Source organism: Orbicella faveolata, unplaced genomic scaffold, assembly GCF_042242905.1.
Source record: "Orbicella faveolata isolate gen_17 unplaced genomic scaffold, um_ofav_v1 contig_12, whole genome shotgun sequence".
NCBI lineage: Eukaryota > Metazoa > Cnidaria > Anthozoa > Scleractinia > Merulinidae > Orbicella > Orbicella faveolata.
Window position 1 is genome coordinate 4,487,999 of NW_028301539.1, and position 25,141 is coordinate 4,513,139.

At 40.5% G+C, this 25,141-nt stretch overlaps 1 protein-coding gene across 1 annotated transcript; it reads left to right on the forward strand.

The window, feature by feature from the left end:
• Positions 1-683: 683 nt before the first annotated feature.
• On the forward strand, positions 684-22,693 carry LOC149116200 (uncharacterized). The gene is made up of 13 exons (XM_089283460.1): positions 684-1,041; positions 1,739-1,858; positions 2,240-2,353; positions 3,167-3,310; positions 4,169-4,273; positions 4,841-4,951; positions 5,281-5,412; positions 6,667-6,771; positions 9,443-9,553; positions 11,008-11,142; positions 11,929-12,066; positions 21,519-21,641; positions 22,484-22,693. Exons 1-13 carry the CDS (start codon positions 963-965, stop codon positions 22,648-22,650), a joined length of 1,584 nt encoding a protein of 527 aa, XP_089139586.1. The 5' UTR covers positions 684-962; the 3' UTR covers positions 22,651-22,693.
• Positions 22,694-25,141: the final 2,448 nt, after the last annotated feature.

Sequence of the window (25,141 nt, forward strand, 5' to 3'; positions counted from 1 at the left end):
TAAGGTATTGTGCTTTAATGGAGTCTGAGACCATAAATACTTACTTGGAACATTGCCTTCACTCTTGGAATTCAGGCTCAATCTTTAGTAAGCAATTAAACAACGAGCCTAAATTTTTATCGCTAATGGCAAAATGATGGCGAGGTGTTTAACAGTTTCAGTAGATCAAGACATTGCAAAGAGTAACAATCAGGAAAATTCAAGCAAATCACACGTGACTTTATGCTATCAGCGATCCCGCATATTCACGGTTTTCCTATAGATCGGAACACGCTGAATACCTTTTTAAGAACTACTTACCGAAAGATCTTGGGTTCTTTTTTTCGAAATTGTTGTTAATCGGTTTTTTGCAGCTCAGTGCACGCATTTCAATATGTCAGTCGCCCGGTTTGTTTTCTCCCATAACTACTAGAACTTCGAAGTGTTTCTGAATAAACGAGGGTTTCATGAATTGTTTAGATGGGAAATTAAAAAGAAGGATTTCTTTGTCTCTTCGACGACTTTAAGATCGCCAACAATAAGGTACGTAAACGATCAGCTGGCGAGCGAGATTCTGTCTTTGGGAGAGGTCTCATAAATTTTCAGGGAAATTCTTATTTACCTGTTAGATTAATGCCAGCACTACGATTGCAGCAGGAAGGAACTGCGCAAATTGGTCGTTTAAATCATAATTAAAGTGAATTGATTTTGATTAGCTAGTGTTACTTTGCTGTTTCGTCTTGTTTTTCGTTTTTATTTTTTTCTTCCTCTTGTTGTTTTCGCTTTCTTTCCCGTGGCCTCTTCATTCTGCATCTGATTATTAGATGTGACTGATCAAAGTGGCCTAGTTAAATTCAAAGGCAGCCTATTTCGTTACGCTGGATAACGTTAATTTAACTACTTATGACGCAAACAAGTTAATTACAGACATAACACAGTTTTATGCAGGAATCCCAACGTGGGCCTCACGGATAAGCAAAAACATGGCACCTATCACAAGACAGCTTCTCTTTTGCCTGGTGATCGCTTTTTTCATTGGTTGTCTTCATGCTATCGATTACCGTAAGTTTCTTAATAGGTTGTTTTAAGTATTCATTTAAGCCCATTGAAAACATGCCCCACATCACATGATTATCTTAATATGATATTCTGGTTGAATTTTTCAGTGGTAGACAGATACAAGTTATTTTCTGTTTCCGAAACTTTTTGTTCGTATGCCTCAGTGACTGCTTCTTCATTCAGCAATTTGGTTTGAACAAGAATAGTTGAAGAATAAAACATATTTCATTCCATCTGAATAGGAACCTCGCGAGCTCAGAAGAGTCTAGAAAAGATCGAATCAAATACTTGCTTACGTTTACCGAAGCTTACAATTTATTGTTTCGGAAAAAAAGATCGCGTAAGAAAGGTTGTCCTGTGTTGTTATCATGGCAAGGCGATGCATTCATCATCGTTCGCTTGATATTTCTCCCAGTCTATGAGAGAACTAGTTATAAAAGGAAAAATATACCACAGATATAAAAAAAAATACGAAATAAATGCAACTAAATCACTAGTGGGATTAAAACGAGATGAGACAAAATGCCCAGAGAACACTGTACATTCCTGGAATTATAAGGTTTGAAAAAAAAAAAACTGCTCTATATTAGACCAGCTTATATCGAAAAGCCAAAATTTGTAACCTCAGTACCTAACTCACTGACACCTGAAACGGCCAAAATATAAATGCAATCTATGTTTTCGTTGCTTATTGTTTCAGCTAAGCCAGCAAGATGTGAATCTGACAAGGACTGTTTAAAAGGGCAAGCTAAGTGCATCCACAGAGAGTGTCGTTGTACCAATAAATATGCTTCTGGAGATGGAAAAGCTAAGTGCGAAAGTAGGTACATAAGTTTAATAACAAACAACTTTCCCCTGTTCTTAAAAGGTCCGAAAAGGTTATTCTAGATCTGTTCAATTTCCAGGGCCGTGTTGTTCGAAAGTCGGCTGGCGCTAAAGTTAACTGAAGTATTAAGTTTTATTGCATCATAATGCTTTTCACTGGTTCTGTTTTGTGTAGTTTGAGATTGTTCAAACTCTGAGATAATGCAAACTCAAGACTGAATAATAATAATAATAATAATAATAATAATAATAATATATTATTGTTATAATTATTATTATCCTTATCCTTATCCTTATTATTGCTATTATTATTATTATTATTATTATTACAATTATTAAAAGTTCTTATACTGCAATTTTTTTTTTCGTCACCTAGCGCCAACAAAGGATTGTACTTCGAATAAACAATGTCATGCTCAACATGGAATGTGTTTCGAGGGAAAGTGCCACTGTGTTGGGATGTATGTTGGAGACGGTATTTCCTGTAGAGGTAAGAAACAGTGAAAAATTGGTTTAATTCACTGTGTAAACGTTTTTTACTATATAACGCTCGTGGTATTTCAGTATTCTTATATATTGTAACCCAGTCTAATTTTGACTTTACGTTCGCTCTAGGAGAGAAAGACTATATATTTTCATAGACTATGAGTAGCCCCACTTTTGCTATTAGTCCGTCGTGCGTGACGTGAAAGAAAACCGCGAGATAAAAATGGCCAGGCGACCTCCTAGAACTAGCGCGCGTCTCGCCCTAGGATTTCACGACGCTATTTTTCCCGCGCGGTTTTCGCCCTAAAACACTATGAACTTCGATAAGCTAGCATTATGATAACACTTATTATATGGCCAGCTCCGTGAGCGGGCAAGATGAATCAAATCCTGCGCTGTGATTGGCTACCCGAGCGGGCAAGATGGAGCTATCTTGCCCGCTCGGGACTACCTGCCGTGTCCCGCAAGAAAAATTTCCCCAAAAGCCATATAATAAATTCTTTATTGACCAAGCTTGTTTGGTCAAGATGGCTGGATTTTGGCCTCGTTCTTTTTTTGCGAGTTTATGGACCGAGACGGAGTCGAGGTCCATAAACACGCAAAAAATGAGTTTGGTCAATATCCAGCCATCTTGACCTCGATCACACTTTGTCAATAACCCATATTTACCATAATTCCTTTCAGCATTGTCGCGTTCTCCTTTACACTTATTTTTGGTAGGACAACCAATCTCGAAAGAACTGTATTCGTACACGTTTGAAGCATATTAACCTACAACGGATTTCAGTTAACACATACTTATCTTTTTTTTTATCAGAGGCAAAACCGTGCCCATCGAATCAGAAGTGTCCGGATAGTCACGCTGTTTGTTATATGGATCCTCTGTTTCCTGTTAAGGCCATTTGTAGATGCGACATACGTGAAGGCTTTAAAAGATCAAAAGATGGAACACGGTGTATAGGTGAGTGGTTATTAACAAAGAGTGTGCTTTTTTAAGACTAATTAAGACAGTATTACTTCTCATTGCCACAATACAGGGGAGACTACTGTTTTCTTCGAACTTGGTATTCTTAATTTTTAATGTAAGATTTCAATAACGTAACCAAATACGTTTCTTGTACTGATCTCGGGTTGTAAAAACAATGGCCTCCATTTGAAAAATATGCTCGGTTAATTATTTGTCCGCAGACATTATATGCTTCTGGTTCCGAGAAGCGAACAGTTTTCCGGGGGCTTTGCTCTAGGAAAACTGAAAGCTTTGATAATGTCACAGGACAAATATCCAAGTGTATTTTTCGCGCCAAATAAAGGCTACTGTGTTTATTACCCTTCAAATTAACAGGTTGACGTCAGTTTTTCATGCGTCTGTCCTGTTATTGATCATGAAATTCGTCATAACATTGTCAAAGTAGCTGTTGATCCATGAGACTACAGCCGACTGGATCCGCAGACTACTTTGACGATGTTATGACGAAATTCATAGTCAATAATAGGACAGACGCATGAAAAACTGACGTCAGCTTGTTTCTTACAATAATAAAATTGTCAAATTGTCCGCTCTCGCTCGTTGACGCATCTCACGAATTATAAATTCATGTGTCCGAGCGTGCGAGAATTTCTGCAGTTATCATAGAATATTTTTCCGCAGCACGCGCAGTTTTGAAAATTGGGAAATATCACTCTGATATTCCCCAGTTTTAGCTGGGGCTTATTTTGTCACGTGACGCGTTTAGACCAGTCGCAAGCGAGCAAAAGTTTTTTCATGGATAATAAATTTCAATGTATTTAACACTTCTTTGGCCTGCTGTTCTTTTTGTAGAGTGTTCAAGCGATAAGGACTGCAAACAAGCCTATGCCACATGTTTTAAAGGAATATGCAAGTGCAAGGACGAGCTTATCAGGGACGGTAAAACATGCAAACCTGGTAAGGACCTTACATAGAGTCGAAGGATTAACTTCTAGCATTATCTATCGTTGCAGTCGCTTTTAGTTATCTTGTCACGGTAAACGCTTAGAAAACGGCAAAATTTTCCCAGGGTGTGCACCTATAGAGTACATTACTTACAAGAAGTTTTGGACGATTTTAATTTCGGACAAAAAAGTGTCCGAAAATTAAACGGTCCAGGGGCCTGTTTCTCGAAAGCCCCGGAAACTTTTCGGGCCCTTAAAGCCATTTTTAGTTCATTTGTATCTAAAAACAGAAAGGTGTATGCGCCTGAAACTTCTTGTATGAAGGGAACTCCTGGTCATATTAAGAATATGTGAATAAACAGCTCTGTAATCATAAGGTTTGAGATTTTGTTACGCGCAGTTTTGAAAATTCCATGACTCCCATGAGCCAATTGATAAGTTGGTGAACGTTTTCGCAAAGCAGGCAAGTTTTGAAACATTTACAGTCTCTAAAACAAAGATATCAGGAAAAAGAGGAATCAGAGGAACTCTGCAACGGAAAAAAGAAAAAGTATTTACAAGTAAGTGTTTATCCTTTCAGCACCTCTACATGAATGCAAAGATGACAAGGATTGTGATTCTCGGGCTAAGTGCGAAGAAGAAAAATGTATTTGTCAAGGAAATACAACAGGAAATGGGAAATACTGCAGAGGTAATTATCAGCCATGCCACATACAAATCAGTAGGAAACAGGCTAATTAAAAGAACACATCTATTTTCGTTTATTTTTCATAATTATGTACCTTCAGTTTCAGAATAGCTTATTGAAAATTGTGAGGCTAGGGTGAAAACCTGCAAAACTTGAACTTATGTTTAACACAATCCCGCCTGCTACCAGACTTTCCTTTACTCTGCTGTGCAGAAGGCGACTCTGTGGATGTCGACGTATATATTCTCATTTGCACCTTAACACCAGTGCCAAGTGAACACAATCTGTTTTCGGCAGTGATATCGTCGTAAAAATTCCTCCTTACTTTTCAGACTCGCTGCCATGTTCTCCAGATAATCAGTGCGGTAGTGGTGGGAAGTGCCTTGTAGATCCGTTGTTTCCTAAAAAGGCTAAATGCAGATGTGATAACGGATACCGTAACACTCGGGATGGAAGATGCACTGGTAGGTTATGAAAGAGGACTTTCAAGAGGTCTTGTTCTTTTTGTACATTTCGGTTGGTTTTTTATTTCTCCTCACAGCACTGGTAAAAACCGATTTAAGTTGTTGGAATAAATTAGCTTTCTGATTTCCCCGTGCCTTGATTGGTTTGGTGGTCTATTGTATTTAATGGGGCCACGATCACGGTTTGCGCATCTGAAAAAGTTTAGCCTAAATTTTTCAAGTTTGTCGTTTGTAATCCGTGTCAATCTTCTCCATCCTTAACCATCCTCATTCCTTCATGGTTTATTATCATGTCTTTGGTGTTTTTCTATCTTAAGAAATTATTATTTTCAGGTTTCCTTCAATTTAAAGGTGATTTTTTTCGTGGCCAAAATAACTCAAAACGCCGTGACTGAGCTCCTTTAAAATGCATTTTACTCGAGGCTACGTCAAAATGGTCCATCTTGATTAAGAGACGAGGCTTAGATCAGCGACTCTTGTCTATATAAAGAACCCATGTGAGACTTCTCTCCAAATATTTTCGGGAAATGACGCCTAAGTGTCATAAATTTTGAATGAACATTGCCCTTAAAAGGGAAGTGGTATCACTCTGAAGGATTTGTACCCTCCGTTTTGGTGCTGACCCGGTGACTCGTACAATTTACCTAGATAAATTAAAGTACCTGTTCTTGTATTGCTTTTGGCCCACGCAGAAAGTTCAGCGCAGGAAGCAGCGTAGGAGGCATCGTGGCCTAGTGGTTAGGGCGTTGGATTTGTAATCCGGAATTCCCGAGTTCAAATTCTCCTCCCTGCCACTGGATGGGTTTGTGTTTGGTGGTCCCAGATATATTCAACTCCTCCACGCTTTGTAAATAGCCAACTGGTCAGCCTCCCGCCAGTTGGGCTATTTAACAAATTTCTGTTCCGTTTACAATATTTGTTTGCTCATTTCAGTGTCCTCAATTAGAAGTGCTGGAGACTCTGACACTCAAATAACGTGATTTATTATTCATTTATCTATTTATTCATTTATCTGGCGTTTTCAGGTTTTAGTAACTGCTCAGTTTCAATTTATCTATTTAGCGGTTTTGGAACTGTACACTCTTTTGTATTTGATTATTTGCTTGTTTGCCAATTTGAGTATACTATTATGGACTGGAAATACTGCATAGCTCTCACAAACTATTAGATGATCGAGAAAACAGGCAAAGAATTAAAAAAAAAAATTCAAGTTATGACTAACGATACTACACTGTCTTTGGATTTCTTGCCTAGAGTGCCTAAGCAATAAAGACTGCAATACGAATTATTCCACTTGTGACCATGGAACATGCAAGTGTAAAGACGAGCTGATAAAAGAGGGCAAAACTTGTAAACATGGTGAGAAATATAACTTTAAAGGCGTACCTTCTGGCTTTACTGAACTTCGTAATTTAGAAGAGTTCTGAGTAAATCCATATATTTGTCGATGGTGACTCTAATAATGATATCAGATACGAAGGCCCAAGTGACTCCGTTCTCGTTTTGCTCTGGGACGGCTGAGAGGAACATTCAATACTAAGGGACCGTTCATTTTTAATGAGGGAGGGGGGGCTGGTGGGATTTGGGAAGCACCATTTAAAAATCGCATGACCCCCCCCTCAGCTTACCAATTTTTTTCACATGGCCCCCCCCCTTATAGCGGTCATTTTTCGGGATGACCCCCCCCCAAAAAAAAAATTGAACAAACAATATTTAGATTTCAACTTTTTAAATATTTCTCTATTATCCCCCTACTTCACGTTATTGTGCTCACTATGAAGACAATATTTACAATCCCTATACTACAGAGAGCTGTTGTTTAGAAAACAAATCAAAAGAAAGAGAAGTCGATTTCGGATCTCCTAGTTATGGCTCGCCCTGAGCGTGTGGCATTTGGCCTCTCATTGGCATCTTCCTCATCTGAATTGATAAATGCAAGAATGACGTCACTTTAGTCATCTTCTCCCCCAGAGTCAATGGCATCACTGTCACACTCATCATTGTCGCTTTCATCCGTTTCACTGCTATCAGCACTTGCCCTGTTGTCATTTTGTGTCAATGTCCTGGCATTTCTCAGTGTTGGTTGGCCAGCTCTGAGAGGACTCTTCTGCTGCAAGCATGAATGTCTTACAATTGCATTTACTTTCTCACTCTTGCTGCTTTTCAAATGCTGCTTCAGCCCATGGTGGTTCAAGTACTTGTTTAGTTCTGGAACACGTAGCTTTTTAAGTTTGGTTAGATCTTCGCACAACTCAGTCCAAGGATAATCCTCATATGATTTATTTTTTGCGTCCCTACTTAACTTTGCCTTTTCTGCTCTCTTTTTCCTTTTAAATTCCAGCACTTCGAGATGCTGAAGATAATCCACCACAAACTTTGATTTGACAATAAACCTATCTGCAAAGAGAGCAACGCTCTCTGGGTCAGATAAAACCAGCCTGCCACTTCCATGCTCTTTCTTCGCTTGGACCCTTGGCTGCCAGTCATCTGGATCACGCCCTTCTGGTAAGAGAGGTAGTGGTATTCCGGTAGGCAGGAATGGTCAGGAACTGGTTTAGGGTATCGTTCTATGGGTGGTCCAGTCCATTCACAACAAAAAGAACAAATTTCTCCTACCTTTTCTTGACAGGACAACTTTAGAAACTCCCTGTAGTTCTCCCCCTCCTCATAGTGCTCATTCATAAACTTCTCAATCTTACGGAAGTAACAGTGGCCTGGAACAGAGTCTTTCCTTGCTCCTGCATTGTGATACTGAACCAAGTACGAAGTGTTGTGAAAAAACTGGAAATCTGTTGATGTGTTGTGTGAAACACATTGTTAAATTAAAGCAGGGCGAAGAATTTGCCCACAGTTTTAACGTAAAACAGATCAAATGTATAGAAGCTAAGTTGACGAAGGTCACGCAGGACATGGAAGCACTAGAAAATAAGAAGAGCAATTATAACAGCATATTCAAGGGCATACTCAAACAGCACATCAACAAAAGGAGAAGGAAAAAAGAAAACCGCAGAAAGTCAAATGAAAGAAAGAGGAAGCGGATTGAAAACAACGTCCAACGAGTTCATGGAATCTGTGTTGGAAACCCGCTAGGAAATGATCTTCCACAATGCCTTGTGTACCCCTCCTAGAACGGCCGTCCCGGAAGAGTGTATTAAAGTTGAGGATGTTGCCACGTCGTTATTTAGAAGAGATGGGCCATACATCGCACAGCTCTTGGAAGGGAATTACTTCACCAATGCTGCAAGAAGCGGAATCACCACAAACCTTGAGCAGGAAGTCAGAGATTATGTTTACACCTTCATGTACCCTGAAGAGTACACTCTGACGGAAAGCATTGCTGCTTCTTGCAGCATTGGTGAAAGAGACTCCCATAGCAGCACAAGCGACGACGAAGAACTCGACGACGGCGAAGATGAAGATGAGTGCCAGTGAAAGTTGCATTCGAAAATAACAGTGTTAAATACTTCTTTTCAGCAGCTACAAATGCTTTTTGTCGCCAAACGTTTTTTTAAAGCAGAAGGAAAGCTTGTAATAAATTTGTATCCTGCCTTCTATGTTTATTCTATAGCAATTTTTTGATATTCAAACATTATGCCATTTTGAAGTTTTACTAAAATATTTCACGTGACCCCCCCTTTTTCCCTTATTTTTTTGGGATGGCCCCCCCTCGAAAGCCATTTTTTTTCGCTTCACGGGCGATTTGCAAGTGAGAATTTAAAAGACCTGCAGATTTGCAGAATAAATACTCAAAGTTACCAAAAATTTGATCTTGTTTCTCTGCCCTATCATTACTTGGTTTAAAGTCCCAGCATTTGACTCCTATCTATATATGGTAACTGGCCAATTTCTGATCAAGACCTGTTTGGAGGGAAAACAAATTGCGTGGTTGTGTCCAGAAGGTTGCATCCTGTATGTTGGGTCCAGACGTAACCTCACATCCGCCCTGATCATAAAAGCAAGGGATCTTTTTTTTTCTTGCACGGTTTGTTTATATACACTGACTGAGTCTACTTAAAATCTATCCCTCAAGCTCCTTTACATCTGTGTGACGAGGAACACAAGTGTCACGAAAAAGCCAAGTGTCATCTGGGGAAGTGTTACTGTCAAGGTAATTCAACAGGAAATGGAATCTTCTGCAGAGGTGAGCTTCTGATTGACGGCCAAAGACGCAGAGATGAAGTTGAAAATCATTCATTCGGACGTAAATAATAGGGAGTTTAAGTAGCCACGATGGCAACGCCGAGGACAACGTCTATTAAAAAATGAATTTCTATTTTATCCACGAATCACGGGATACTATAAAACCATTTAATTTGTTTATAACTGTCAAAACTATCACAAAACTGAATCAGGGACACAGCGATAAGATTGAAATAGCAATTTTAAAAATTAGCTGTTGTGGTTCACGTTCTCCAGACAATGTAATGCAGAATTTGGTCATTTCACGTTGTTGTTTTGCAGAGGACGGCAAAGAAATGTACCAAGAATTATCACGCACGTGCACAGCTATTGTTTTGCTCATTAAACATTTTGTTTGGTGACGTTCTCGTTGCCGTTGCCGTCGTGGTTTTCTTAAACTCCCATTTAAGGTTTATGGAGTGTAGAGATGAAAAGAATGGCCATATCACAAGTTATAATCCATCAAATATTTTCGCGCGCGCTGATTGGCTAGCTCAGAGGTGATTAGCCAAGTATTATGCACCTCCACTTCGGTGAATAATTGTTAAATATTCTCCAATTTTCAAAACTGCGCGCGTTGCGAAAAAGACTTGAAGAATAACAAAACACAACAGCCTCCATTTGGGGCGAAAATATGCTCGGATATATGTCCTTGGATATTATCTGTTCCTCGAAGCTCTCAGTTTTCCTCGAGCTACACTCTCAGAAAACTGTTCGCTTCTCGGAACAGATAATGTCCGCGGACAAATATCCTAGCATATTTTCACGCCAAACGGAAGCTATTGTTTATTTAATTTTATCAGTCAAACCAACAAAAATTGCTTCTCGATTAGAGAATTACAATAGTTGGCAAAACATTTTAGCGTGTGAAGACTGCGATTTAATCTCAAAAATTCCATAGGTTTTGCTGTAAATCTACTTCTGCAACAGAGGCATGAAACTATTAAGATCATGTTATAATTTGATGAAGATGTTTCCATTACTAAAAATCGCTTGGCTGGTCTTTACATTTATCACTTTTTTGAATTTCCAAAATGCAAGTTGTATGGAAGATATATTCTGATAAAATCAGACAGATTGTATTCTCACATTACTAACATTGCAACTTCTGGGGTATTGGACCCTTGGTCAAGACTACGCCGCGCTAGCCGGCGACCAAACGAACGGAGCGTGCGTGAACTAGCGAGAATTGTTGCAGACAGAAAACATTTATGTACGTAGTGATATGGTCTAACTCTTTGTAACTCTAATTATGTCATAAAAACTTTTCGCAGCTTTTCCCACCAGTATAGCTTGTTTTTAAAACGTTCGTGAGAGCACCCTTATTGCAAATTATACCTTAGCACACATCAATATGTTTGACTCTTTGTAATAAAATGTACCAGGTATTTTATTCATCTTTACATCTTCTCATAGATTCCTTGCCGTGTCCCAAGAAATTCAAGTGTAGCAACCATTCTGTTTGTGTTGTTGATCCTCTGTTTCCTGATAAACCTGACTGCAAATGTGATCTCAATTATAAAAAGTCTGCCGATGGAAAGCAATGCGACGGTATGTTGCTATGGAAACAACAGTCTCTGATCTGTATTGTCAATTGGCATGTTCGTGCGACTGAATAATAAACGCGCGAAATGTCAGCTGAACTGTTCACGGAGAAACTAATAAACCGTCCTCTTGTCTTTCTTGTTTCTTGAAACATTCTGCCACCTTTCTGTTTTTTGTTCTATCATATTCCGTTACTGATTGTCCCATACCGTAATGATTCGATTTAGCGCACAGGGCGCTAATTTACTTTGGATGCTCAAAGGAGGGGCTTATTGCGAACGCTTAACTGGGACAGAGTACTTTTTGACCATATGCGTATGAATGTGATGCAATACTTAAATGGGAAGTGCGGTGCAAAATGGACTTATTTCACGTAAAAGGCCTAATTTTTTTCTGGTGATTTCTTGTAGTTGTTACGTTTGGTAAAATTGTGAAACAGACTTCAGAATTCCATGTTGAAGTGAGCTTAAAATTCGATTAGAAATCGGCCATCAAGAACTGTAACAATTAGGACTCTAATAGTTATAAGTTTGATATTACGTTCAGATGAGGATGCAAACTTCATAATTCATTCGGTGTAATCAGTCTATTCCATGTCAAGGTCTCCAATTTTACTTTCGCTGTGGTGGTGGTGGGGGTGGGCCTCCCCGGGGAGGCATATCACCGGCCAATAAATTCCCCCTCTCTGATTGTAATATTCACTCCAAGTCCTTTATGGATTCATCTTCTCTTTACCTCCCTCTGGATCATACAGTGCAAGTTACTGAATCTGGTTTTATGGTTTTTTTTCAGAAGTGACTGAGTGTTTTAAGAAGGGTCTAGTTTGTAACAATGGAACTATTTGTGAAAAAGACTCCTATGGCTCTTATAACTGCGTTTGCCACAAAGGTTTTGAAATGGTTTCGGCAGGAGGAAACACCACATGCCAAGGTAAGAATAGAGGAAATAACAGTCAAAGTCAATAAAATTAGTATCACATTTTTACTGGACTAAGGCTAAAAAATTAGCAACACTGAGAATAAGTTGCTTAGAAGCAAAATGAGTACAGGCGAACCTCCACAAACGGCCACCTTTCTGCAACGGCCACCTCGCTACATCCCGCACGTTCTCTGTTTCCGACGTGGCCGTCGTGGAGCGGTTCAACTGTGATTTAATTAATAAGTATAAGTAATCAAGTTATTTTTTAATAACCAAGAAGTGCATGACAGGACGCACGGGGCTTCTACTGTAAGTACCGCAGAGAAATGGAAATTCTCCTAGCATTCATTACATACTCTTACTAGGGTTCTTCGTCTTGCGGCCAGGGAAGGCGTCATAATCTGTTTCAGTGACATGTCGATGATATTAAATAAAAAATAAACCAGAAAGGGCCGATGGAATGTGAGGCAAGCTTTAAAATGAAGTCACGATATTAATAGTGCTTTAAAAGTAAATAGTGCGTTCGAGTCATTCCCGATGCTTTCAAATGATGGCGGACTCCACCGACGCCAATAATCTGGAACAAAACAAAGTCATAATATATCGGATCACGTCTAAACACACGTGAAGAAAGACTTGGGCAGGAAAAAAACGTGAGCGGGCAAAACCGGGAAATGCCGATATATCAAGTAATCCCGCAATGACGAACAAATTACACAACATGAACCTTCCTCTGCTTCTCCCCCTCAACCAAGTTCAGATCTACGAACTGAACTTAAAGATACCAAAGTGCCTACGAATGGATATTGAGCGCGGCGAGCAGACGTAAATGTCTTGTTTACCCAATGAAAGCCATCTTAATAAACTCTGAGCTTGCATCGAGATGCTTGTCCGGGCGTAAAGGAGCGTTTGATTAACCAATAAGGGGGGCGTAAGGGGGTCCGAAAACCGCAAAACTGCGTAAAAAAACGTAAAAAACCGCAATACCGCATGGAAATTTACCAAAATACCGAAACCGCAGTTACAAATGTGCTACGGTGCCGTCATCATTACTTCTAGTTCGCTATTCCATTAGAAATACGACCCTATTTAGTTTGATTAAAGTGTACGTTAATGTTAATCAACGTATGATCATTGCACTCATAAAATAATACTGTAATAATTGACACACGTCCTTGGGACTGACTTCGTTATGCTGTTGTGGAACTAATATAAGTGCATGCGCTCGCGCACGAATGAATACTGCTGAGTTACCCATGGCCAATTGAAAAACATCGATGTTTACGACTTCAGCACTGGACACCACTCGAATGCAGACTCTTTTTACCGATTAACGCGATCGAAAATTTATGAAAACCGCAAACCGCTTAGTCTTATTAAACCGCAATACCGCAGGTTAAAATAGAGATTTCCGCAAAACCGCACCAAAAATAACGCAAAACCGCATCACTGCAAACCCTTACACCCACCTCATCAATCTAAACCAGTTCTTAAGGAATAAAAACCCAGATGATCTGGAATACTTGTCTGAGTATGTCGTTGGCAGTGACAGCCACGTGCAGTATTATCAATGCTCGGCAATTGAAGTTACTGTGTAGAAAATATCGCACAATTACACAGCCGATGGCAAAAAAAAAAAAAAAAAAAAAAAGCGCGAGGAGAAACTTAGTACATAGAGCTAAGATAGATTGTCAGTGCTTTAGGTGACCATGCACGGCTACCAACGCTTGGCCAGTCGCTTGGCCAATGGCTTGTACACGCAACGCATCGTAAAAGTCCGTAAGTGACGACCTCCAAAAGAGGTGAGACCACCCCCCATCCCCTGAAAACAGAGGAACTAAGGTTCAGAAGTATAATTATTTTTCCAATCAATAACCTGAATAATGTACGATAAACTGACGACAATTCAACTAGGGAAGGTATAGCTTATTCCAAAAGGCGTCATGAAGCGTCCTGGTAAAACAAACCCCGCAAAATTTTCATCAAGTAACAGGAAGGTACTAACAGGACATTTTCTTCAAATTGAATTACTAAAATTGACAACTTTGCATCATTTTTAACAGCAACGCATAAAAAGAACTTTTAATCATATTGAAATTAAAAACTCGACCAGAGCAGTTAAATATTTATAAACCAGACTAACATAGAAGTACATCATGAACAGTAAAAATAGTTTAAGGTATCTTACATCAAGGTCTACATATAAAGTGCCCACCCATGTGCCAGCAACATAAATTTGAACTGGAACAAAGAATTTCGACACGATTTATAAGAACTCAGTGTTTTTACAAATTACACCAACAGCTTTAGAGGAATACAGCCCTGTTCTCATAGAATTTAAAAAAAAAAAAAAAAACCCACCGACAAGAGATACTTACAATAGAAGTCATTTGCGTTCCCTCGTGGGGTGAGAGATTCTCGCCCATATCAACTTTCTTTTCTCTCATAAGTTCTCGCGCGTTTAGAGATGCCCCACACTCGCGTTTTAGGTGCAGGGATCCCAATCAGTGCTTACCTAACTTTTAAAGATGCTACTTTTAGCCCTCCCCCAAATCTACAAACGTGTATTTCACTTGTGGAAAACTATCGATTCGCACAGTGTTTAAGTTAGAGATTCTCGCCCATATTAACTTTTTTTTCTCTCGTAAGTTCTCGCGCGTTTAGAGATGCGCCACACGCGCGTTTTAGGAGTGGGGATCTTGCTTACCTAACTTTTTAAAGGTGCTACTTTTAGCCCTCCCCCAAAATCTACATACGTGTATTTCACTTGTGGAAAACTATCGATTTGCAGAGTGCTTGGGTGAGAGATTCTCGGCCCTATCAACTTTCTTTTCTTTCGTAAGTTATTGCGCGTTTAGAGATGCGCCAACTTGCGTTTTAGGTGCTGAAATCCCAGCCAATGCTTTCCTAACTTTTTAAAGATGCTACTTTTAGCCCTCCCCCAAATCTACACACGTGTGCTTCACTTGTGGAAGTCTATCGATTTGGACAGTGCTTGGGTAAGAGACTCTCGCCCACATCAACTTTCTTTTTTCTCGTAGGTTCTCGCGCATGTATAGATGCACCACACTCGCTTTTTAGGTGCGGGGATCTTAACCAATGCTAACTTAACTTTTTAAAGATGCTACTTTTAGCCCTTCCCAAAATCTACACATGTGTAACTTACTTGTGGTTGTCTGTCGCTTTGGACAATACTTGAGTGAAAGATTCTCGCCCATTTATATCTTGTTTTCACTCGCGTGTTTTTGCGGGCTTAGCAGTGCGGCACATTCGCGTTTTTTGTGTGGGGATCCATAAGTATGCTCACGGGACTCTTTAAAAATGCTTGATTTGGCCCTTTCTCAAATCTACACACGTGTATTTCACTTTGGGAGTCTGTCGCTTTGGACAATGCTTAGGATAGAGATTCTCACCCATTTATATTTTTTTCTCGCCTATTTATATTTATATTTTTTTCTCTCGCGTGTTTTCGCGCGTTTAGAGATGCGGCACACTCGCGATTTTAGTGTCGTGATCTCAAACTATGCCTACTGGACTTTTTAAAGATGCTACATTTGGTCCTTTCTCGAATCTACACACCTGTATTTCACTTGTGGAAGTCTGTCGCTTTGGAAAATGCCTGGGTTAAAGATTCTCGCCCATTTATATCTTTTTTTCACTCGCCTGTTTTCGCGCGTTAAGCGATGCGGCATACTCGCGTTTTTGGTGTGGGGATCCCAAACTATAATGTTTTGGTCCTTCACCAAATCTACACAAACGTATTTAACTTGTGGAAGTCTATCGATTTAGACAGTGCTTAGGTTTAAGATTCTCGCCCATATCTATATCTATCTCAAATCTACACACGTGTATTTCACTTGTAGAGGTCTGTCGCTTTGGACAGTGCTTGGGTTGGAGATTCTCGACCATTAATATTTTTTCCATTCGCGTGTTTCCGCGCGTTTAGAGATGCGCCACACTCGCAATTTTGGTGTCGGCATCTCAAACTATGCTTACTGGACTTTTTGAATTTGCTAGATTTGGCCCTTTCTCAAATCTACACACTAGTATTTCACTCGTGGAAGTCTATCGATGTGGACAGTGTTTATATTGGAGAATCTCGCCCCCAAATCTACACATGTGTGTTTCACTTGCGGAAGTCTATTGATTTGGACAGTAATTGGGTAAGAGATTCTCGCGTATATCAACTTTCTTTTCTCTCGTAAGTTCTCGCGCGTTTAGAGATGCGCCACACTCGCGGTTTTGGTGCCGAGATCTTAAACTATGTTTACTGGACTTTCTTGAGATGCTAGATTTAACTCTTTCTCAAATCTACACACGTATATTTTACTTGTGAAAGTCTGTCGCTTTGGGCAATGCCTGGGTTAAAGATTCTCGCCCATTTATATCTTTTTTTCACTCGCGCGTTTTCGCGCGGTTAGCAATGCGGCAAACTCGCGTTTTTGGTGTGGGAATCCCATACTATGCTTACGATGCTCTTTAAAACTGCTAGTTTTGGCCCTCCCCCAAATCTACACAAATCTACGCACGTGTAGTTTACTTGTGGTAGTCTATCGATTTGGACAATGCTTGGGTGAGAGATTCTCGCCCATATCAACTTTCTTTTCTCTAGTAAGTTGTCGCGCGTTTAGAGATGCGCGCCACTCGCGGTTTTGGTGTCGGGATTTCAAACTATGCTTACTGGACTTTTTAAAGATGCTAGATTTAACCATCTCTCAGATCTACACACGTGTATTTCACTTGTGGTAGTCTGTCGCTTTGGACAATTGGGTTGCAGATTCTCGCCCATTGATATATGTTTTTTTTCGCCTGTTTTCGCCCGTTTAGAGATACACTACACGTGTATTTCACTTGTGGAAGTCTGTCGCTTTGGACAATACCTGGGTTAAAGATTTTCGCCCATTTATATGTTTTTTTTCACTAGCTTGTTTTCACGCGTTTAGCAATGCGGGAAACTCGCGTTTTTGGTGTGGAGATCCCAAACTATGCTCACGGTTGTCTTTAAAAATGATAGTTTTGGTTCTTCCCCAAATCTACACAAACGTATTTTACTTGTGGAAGTATATCGATTTGGACAGTGCTTAGGTTGGAGATTCTCGCCCAAATCATTTTTTTTTTTCTCTCGTAAGTTCACGTGCGTTTAGAGATGCGCCACCTTCGCGTTTTAGGTGCGGGGATCCCCCTACCAATGCTTACCTAACTTTTGAAAGATGCCCTCCCCAAATCTACACACGTGCATGCATTTCACTTGTGGAAGTCTATCGATTTGGACGGTGCTCAAAGTCAGCGAGACCAGGCTACGCGCAGTGTGATTTTGACCAACTTTGGGTCGATTTCCAGGAACTTGGGCGATATTTGCGAGTCCCAGTGACTCTAAACTTATTCGAGAAGACTTTGCTTTTCAGTGAATTGGACAGAGGGAAAAATTTTTGAACGCTTGGTTATGAGCAGTCTGGTCGAAATATAGCTACTAAGTGACTAGAAAGTCGCCGAGACCGGGCTACGCGCAGCGTGATTTTGACCAACTTTGAGTCGATTTCCAGTACCTTGAGCGATATTTTCGAGTCCCAGGAACATTAAACTAATTCGAGAAGACGTTGTTTTGTAGTAAAATGGACAGAGAAAAAATTTTTGAACGCTTGGTTATGAGCAGTCTGGCCGAAATATAGCTACTTAGTGACTAGAAAGTCGCCGAGACCGGGCCACGCGTAGCGTCATTTTAACCAGCTTTGGGTCGAATTCCAGGATTTTAGGCGATAAGTCCGATTCCCAGGGACTCTAAACTAATTTGAGAAGGCTTTGGGTGCCAGTGAAATGGACAGTGACTCTAAACTTATTCGAGAAGACTTTGCTTTTCAGTGAATTGGACAGAGGGAAAAATTTTTGAACGCTTGGTTATGAGCAGTCTGGCCGAAATATAGTCACTTAGTGACTAGAAAGTCACCGAGACCGGGCTACGCGTAGCGTGATTTTGACCATGTTTGGGTCGATTTCCAGAAACTTGAGCGATATTTCCGAGTCCCAGGAACATTAAACTAATTCGCGAAGACGTTGTTTTTTAATTAAATGGACAGAGGAAAAATTTTTGAACGCTTGGTTATGAGCAGTCTGACCGAAATATAGTCCCTCCTCAACTCACTTAGTGACTAGAAAGTCGCCGAGACCGGGCTGCGCGCAGCGTGATTTTGACCAACTTTAGGTCCTTTTCCAGGAACTTGGGCGATATTTCCGAGTCCCAGGGACTCTAAACACATTCGAGAAGACTTTGATTTTTAGTGAAATGGACAAAGGAAAAATTTTTGAACGCTTGGTTATGAGCAGTCTGGCCGAAATATAGCCACTTAGTGACTAGAAAGTCGCCGAGACCGGGCTGGAATGTGAACCAACTTTGGGTCGATTTCCAGGAACTTGGGAGATATTTACGAGTCCCAGGGCTCTAAATTAATTCGAGAAGACTTTGGTTTTCAGTGAAATGGACAAAGGATAAATTTTTGAACGCTCGGTTATGAGAAGTCTGGCCGAAATATAGCCACCTAGAGACTAGAAAATCGCCGAGACTGGGCTACGCGCAACGTGATTTTGACCATCTTTGGTTCGGTTTCAAGGACCTAGGACAATATTTCCGAGTCCCAGGGACTCTAAACTAACTTGAGAAAACAAGCAAGTAAAAAAAAGATATAAATGGGCGAGAACTTTTAACCCAGGCATTGCCCAAAGCGATAGACTTCCACATGTGAAATAAACGTGTGTAGATTTGAGAAAGGGCCAAATCTAGGATCTTTAAAAAGTCCAGTAAACATAATTTAAGATCCCGACACAAAAAACCGCGAGTGTGGCGCATCTCTAAACGGGCGAGAACTTACGAGAGAAAACAAAGTTGATATAGGCGAGAATCTCTCACCCAAGCACTGTCCAAAACGAAAGACTTCCAAACGTGAAATACACGTTTGTAGATTTGGGGGCGGGTTAAAAGTAGCATCTTTAAAAGGTTAGGTAAGCATTGGTTGGGATCCCTGCACCTAAAACGCGAGTGTGGCGCATCTCTAAACGCGCGAGAACTTACAAGAGAAAAGAAAGTTGATATGGGCGAGAATCTCCAACCTAAGCACTGTTCAAATCGATAGACTTTTACAAGTCAAATACGTTTGTATAAATTTGGTGGAGGGACAAAACTAGCAGTTTTAAAGAGCCCCGTAAGCGTAGTTTGGGATCCTTACACCAAAAACGCGAGTGTGTCGCATCGTAAACGCGCGAAAACACGCGAGTGGAAAAAGATATAAATGGGCGTGAATCTTTAACCCAGGCATTGTCCAGAGCGACAGACTTCCACATGTGAAATACACGTGTGTAGATTTGAGAAAGGGCCAAATCTAGCATCTTCAAAAAGTCCAGTAAGCAGAGTTAGAGATCACGACACCATAATCGCGAGTGTGGCGCATCTCTAAACGCGCGAAAACACGCGAGAGAAAAAATATGAATGGGAGAGAATCTCCATCCCAAGCATTGTTCAAAGCGACAGACTAACCCAAGTGAAATACAGGTGTGTAGATTTGGGGGAGGGTCAAATCTAGCATGTTTAAGGAGGCCCGTAAACATACGTTGGGATCCCCACACCAAAAACGCGAGTGTGGCGCATCTCTAAACGCGCGAGAACTTACAAGAGAAAAGAAATTTCATATGGACGAGAATCTCTTTCCCAAGCACTTTCCAAATCGAAAGACTCCCACAAGTAAAAAATACACGTGTAAATTTAAGAGAGGGCCAAAACTAACATCTTTAAAAAGCCAAGTGAGTATAGTTTAAGATCCCGACACCAAAAGTGCGAGTGTGCCGCACAGCTAAACGCGCGAAAAAAGACAAGGGAAAAGTAAATTGAAATCGTTAAAAATAACAACCCAAGCACTGTTCAAATCGATACACTTCCACAATTAAAATACACAATGGAGATTTGGAAGAGGGCTAAAACTAGCATCTTTAAAAAGCGAGGTAAGCAAAGTTTGGGATCCCAACATCTAAAACGCGAGTGTGCCGCCTCAATTAACGTGCGAGAACACTCGGGAGAGAAGAAAATTGACATGGGAAGGAATATCTAACCCAAGTACTGTCCAAATCGATAGACTTCCACAAGTGAAATTCACTTGTGTAGATTTGGGGAGGGACAAAACTAGCATTTTTAAAGAGCTCCGTAAGCATAGTTTGGAATCCCCACACAAAAAACGCGAGTGTGCCGCATCGCTAAACGCGCGAAAACACGCGAGTAAAAGATGTAAATGGGCGGGAATCTTTAACCCAAGCATTGTCCAAAGCGACAGAATTGCACAAGTGAAATACACGTGTGTAGATTTGGGGGCGGGCTAAAAGTAGCATCTTTAAAAGGTTAGGTAAGCATTGGTTGGGATCCCTGCACCTAAAACGCGAGTGTGGCGCATCTCTAAACGCGCGAGAACTTACGAAAGAAAAGAAATTTGATATGGGCGAGAATTTCTCACCCAAGTACTGTCCAAATCGATAGACTTCCAAACGTGAAATACACGTGTGTAGATTTGGGGGCGGGCTAAAAGTAGCATCTTTAAAAGGTTAGGTAAGCATTGGTTGGGATCCCTGCACCTAAAACGCGAGTGTGGCGCATCTCTAAACGCGCGAGAACTTACGAGAGAAACGAAAGTTGATATGGGCGTGAATCTCTCACCCAAGCACTGTCCAAAACGAAAGACTTCCACAAGTGAAATACACGTGTGTAGATTTGGGAGAGGGCTAAAAGTAGCATCTTTAAAAAGTTAGGTAAGCATTGGTTGGGATCCCTGCACCTAAAACGCGAGTGTGGCGCATCTCTAAACGCGCGAGAACTTACGAGAGAAAAGAAATTTGATATGGGCGAGAATCTCTCACCCGTTGTAAGGTTAAGGCAAATACAGAAATTGTGGTGGTTTCATTTGAAGTTCGTTATCATGTAATGGGCCAGAACTTCACCAAAACCGTACCATAACAATCTTACAATTCGGGTCAAAAAGAGTCTACTTCTTAGCAGTGAAAGTTGTAATATCATGGGTAACAGATTACTCCTTAATTTTAGCGCCAAAGTTCAGCGTTAAATTATAATTTCACACGGGAAATTACAAAATTGCTATTGCAACGTTTGGCGCGAAATTTCTCAATACAATAAACAAGTCAAAAGCCTAAGATTGTTAGAGTAATTTGTCTACTACGATATCAAAAGGTAATCAAATGGTATTCTCGTGAAATTAGGAAATAATTTCACTTATGTTTTGTCAAATTTCTAATAATTTCGCTCTCCCAAAGACTCAGGAAATTATAAGAATTTTGACAAAACGCGTGTGAATGTTTTTTTTTCTAAATTTTACTCGTCATCATTTGATTGCTCATACTAATTTCATTTCAGTGTTCTCTTTTTAAATTCGACGCCAACACAAAGTTGACACAGTATCCATCATCTCTACTCGCAGATATAGATGAGTGCAGACATACAAATACCTGTCTCGCGAATTCAACCTGCCACAACTTGAAAGGCAGTTACAAGTGCACTTGCAATCATGGATACAAAATGAATGCTACGGAACATTGCGAGCGTAAGTAACCTTGAGTTTTGCAGTTTAAAATTTGTTCCATTCAATAAAATGGCATTGTCGAACTCTTTCTTTTCTTTTGCTCTCGGCCGCGAGAATAATTTTCCTTCTAGCATTTTCAAGAATATAGGCAGGGGCGTAGCTAGGGGGGTGTCCTGGAGTGCCCGTCACCCCCCTTTTGTAAGCCTTTTTTTAGCAAACAACCTACAACAGGTGACGAAAACGACATCACAATCTGGCGAGTACCCTCACTTTGACACAGTGTGACCCCATCCCCTTTTGAAATATCCTGGCTATGCCTCTGATAGGCGTTTGATATGTTGTGGAAGGTAAGACGGACTGAATGCAGAAAAACTTGACAAAATTGACATTATTTAACGGGAAATATACGTCGCGTCCAAGGTCTCCTTGTCAACTTCTGAAGTTGCGATAAATATCTGCAAACAGCTTTCTGTTCAGCGTTATCTTGAGTTTTCAATAGACCATTTTACAGTTGTCTGTTCAGTGACCTGGCCTTCGAATGGCACTGAGGCCAGGTAACTAAGCACACAACGGTAAAATGGCCTATTGATAACCTAATCCTTTCTGCTCTCATATAAATCACAATTACATTACGAAATACCATAGCTAACGACCCTGCAAAGTTAATGTCTTTTTCTTACGGCTCATTCTAAGGAATATAAACAATTAGTTTATTGACACTTACATTTTGTCCATTTTAATATAGTCCCTTCGATTTTCGCACATGTTTGTAGCTCGAAAGTTTTGACTTAATATAGCCAGTGAACGTTCTTAGAAATGGTTAAAAAAATTGGAATATTTTGTTTTTGTGTGTGATTTCACAGCTTTAGGTCCAAACATATCTAAACTAGGCAGAAGTCGTCAACATCACGCGGATGTGCGGGGAACTGACGTGTCGAGGTCATCGTGTACAGCTAGTCATGTGATCATTCTCTTGCTTGGCCTGCTTTGGTACCAGGCCTTCGCTTGCTTGTTTGGTTTGACGTTATAAAACTAGATTATATAGGTCTTAGGCATCGCCAAGTTTAACTATTAACACCACATGGAGAATTGGATTTCCTTTATAGGTGGTCACGCTGCTTAAGATGAATAAATTTTACATACACCAAGTTTCATTCGTCATTTGTGTTACGAACCATCAGTGTGCAAACAAATTGCGTATTTCCTCTTTCACCCTACGGTCAGAGTAAGCAATCGCCTGGTTCAACCGCAATTTTTCTTGCCATATGTTTTTTGTGTAAAATTATTTACTAAACGTCAGGCAAATAAATGTTTGTATGTGGAATCTGGGATGAGTGAAAATTGTCATTAGTAATGTTTACATGGCTTAAGTACGTTAAATCTGCGTAGGGTGTAAATTGGAAGTGTGTAAGCCGTGTCTGCTTGTTTACTGGAGCTTTACCTCGGAGCGATTGAGTTGGCCTCCTCTTACAATTTTCTGATATTTATATTCCTGGCAAGGAGAGGCACTTGAAGGGTGAAGCATCTCGCTTAATCATGCATCTTGCTTACAAAACAAACCAGCTAGGCCTGTAATAACTTGTGTTATCGTGTGGTTGGCTCCGCCAGAGGGCAAGATAAACTGGACAATTTTATCCGAGTAGGAAATTTCCTGCTGTAGCCCTGAAGAAAATGGCCAAGTTGTAAGCCATATAGTAAATTGTAGATTTTTGGCCAAGCTGGTTTGATTAAGATTTCTGGATATCGACCTTAAAATCTTCCTTTGCGTGTTCATGGACCTCGCCTGCGTATGTGTCTGCGAAGACTTTCTGTCATCTTGACCTCACTCTTGGTCAATAACCAATATTTATTATATGGCTCTGTCTCGCAAGAACTGGGAACTACCGAATTCCCGAATTTGATTGGCTGAAATCGATATTGAAAGCGGTCTAGATTTTCCCATCTAGACCGGTTATATGTTGTGACGAAAAAGTTGCAAAGTAAAATACAAAAATATTGACTATTTTCGTCTATAAATATTAGTTCCATAAAATGTTTATGTAAAGCCCTTGCCAAACGATCGCAACATGTCAACGCAACATATCGCAACATTGTTGGGCGCGACATGTTGCGTGCGTTTGGCCACCCTGTTGCGATGTGTTGTGACATGTTGGGTGTTGTTGGCTCAAGTTTGAAAATGGTAAAATTTGAGCCAACAACACCCAACATGTCGCAACACATCGCAACACGTGGCCAAACGCACGCAACATGTTGCGCCCAACAATGTTGCGATCGTTTGGCCGGGGCTTTAAGTCGGATGTTACTAAAACTGGTAACGGGGAACGGGGAAGGGGGAACCGGGAACGGAAGTCTGGGAACGAGTGTACAGCGGTAACCCGCGTGGAAATTCAACATGGCGGACAAAAGAAAAGAAAAGGGAACAATTTGGGGAAATGTAAGGAAGTGTTACGGTTGTAAACTTTAGTTTCTACCCGCTGTGCCTCAAAGTCCAATATGGTACTGAGAAAAACAAAGCATGAAATAGCGCCTGGGGAGAAAATCGAATCGGTATTATCACATGCTACCCCAATCGGTCAGTACAAAATGCAGACTGCAGACCAGGTACAAAATGCAGACTAAGTACAAAATGCAGACCGCAGACTGGGTACAAAACGCAGACAGAGAATAAAGACTGTTTTCCGTCTGATACGTGACAACATGTCATCTAAAAACATACCGAGTGCCACGTAGTCGCTTTTCCGCGGTCATCTTTCACCAACATTAGCATTATTGTGGAATATTTCTTGCTCGTTTCTTCATATATTTTGTCTTTAACAAAGCGGCCAGGCCACAGGTTATTTATCCGCTGCTCATCTTTGCCAGCTGACTTGCCGATCTCCGAAAGGCCGCCTTTCTAGCTTCCGAATGCGAAGACAACGGACGACCCACGTTCAATGATGCTCATGTGTTATGTAACTTGTCCTCGATATCATATTGCGTGTTGCTATTTTTAAATATTGATATGACAGCTCGCGCACAAAGTGAGAAGATATGAGTAGACTATGAAGGCTTGAAATTCTATGTAAGAAAGAATGTGGCCTGACCGATTGGCGGACGTAGCTTGTGATAATACAGGATAATACCGATACGATTTTCACCCCAGGCGCAATTTCATGCTTTGTTTATCCCAGTACCAATCGGACTTTGCTCTAACAAGAACGTAATGGGCCATGATCTGGTGGCACAGCCGGTAGAAACTCACGTTAACAACCGTAACACTTCCTCACATTTCCCCAAATTGCGGCAGGTATATTTTGCAGGGCGCAGGTCGCAGGTTGCAGGTTGAAATTTGATTATAACTGGAAAAAACCGCTGGCACCCAAAATAATTAAGAGTGCCTGCCTGTAAAAATCAGACAAATTCTTAATTTCGCGGCAAGGGTTAAAAATTCGATTTCGCTCATATTCCTATGGTAGATAGGATAGGGCATGATAAAAACTACTGGATAATTTTTTGGGCAAAATATCCTTTTATTTCAAAGA

Coding starts and splice junctions, on each gene's coding strand:
- LOC149116200 (XM_089283460.1), top strand. CDS start 963: ATGGCACCTATCACAAGACAGCTTCTCTTTTGCCTGGTGATCGCTTTT. Junction 4,952..5,280: donor AAATGGGAAATACTGCAGAG/GTAATTATCAGC, acceptor CTTACTTTTCAG/ACTCGCTGCCATGTTCTCCA. Junction 9,554..11,007: donor AAATGGAATCTTCTGCAGAG/GTGAGCTTCTGA, acceptor ATCTTCTCATAG/ATTCCTTGCCGTGTCCCAAG.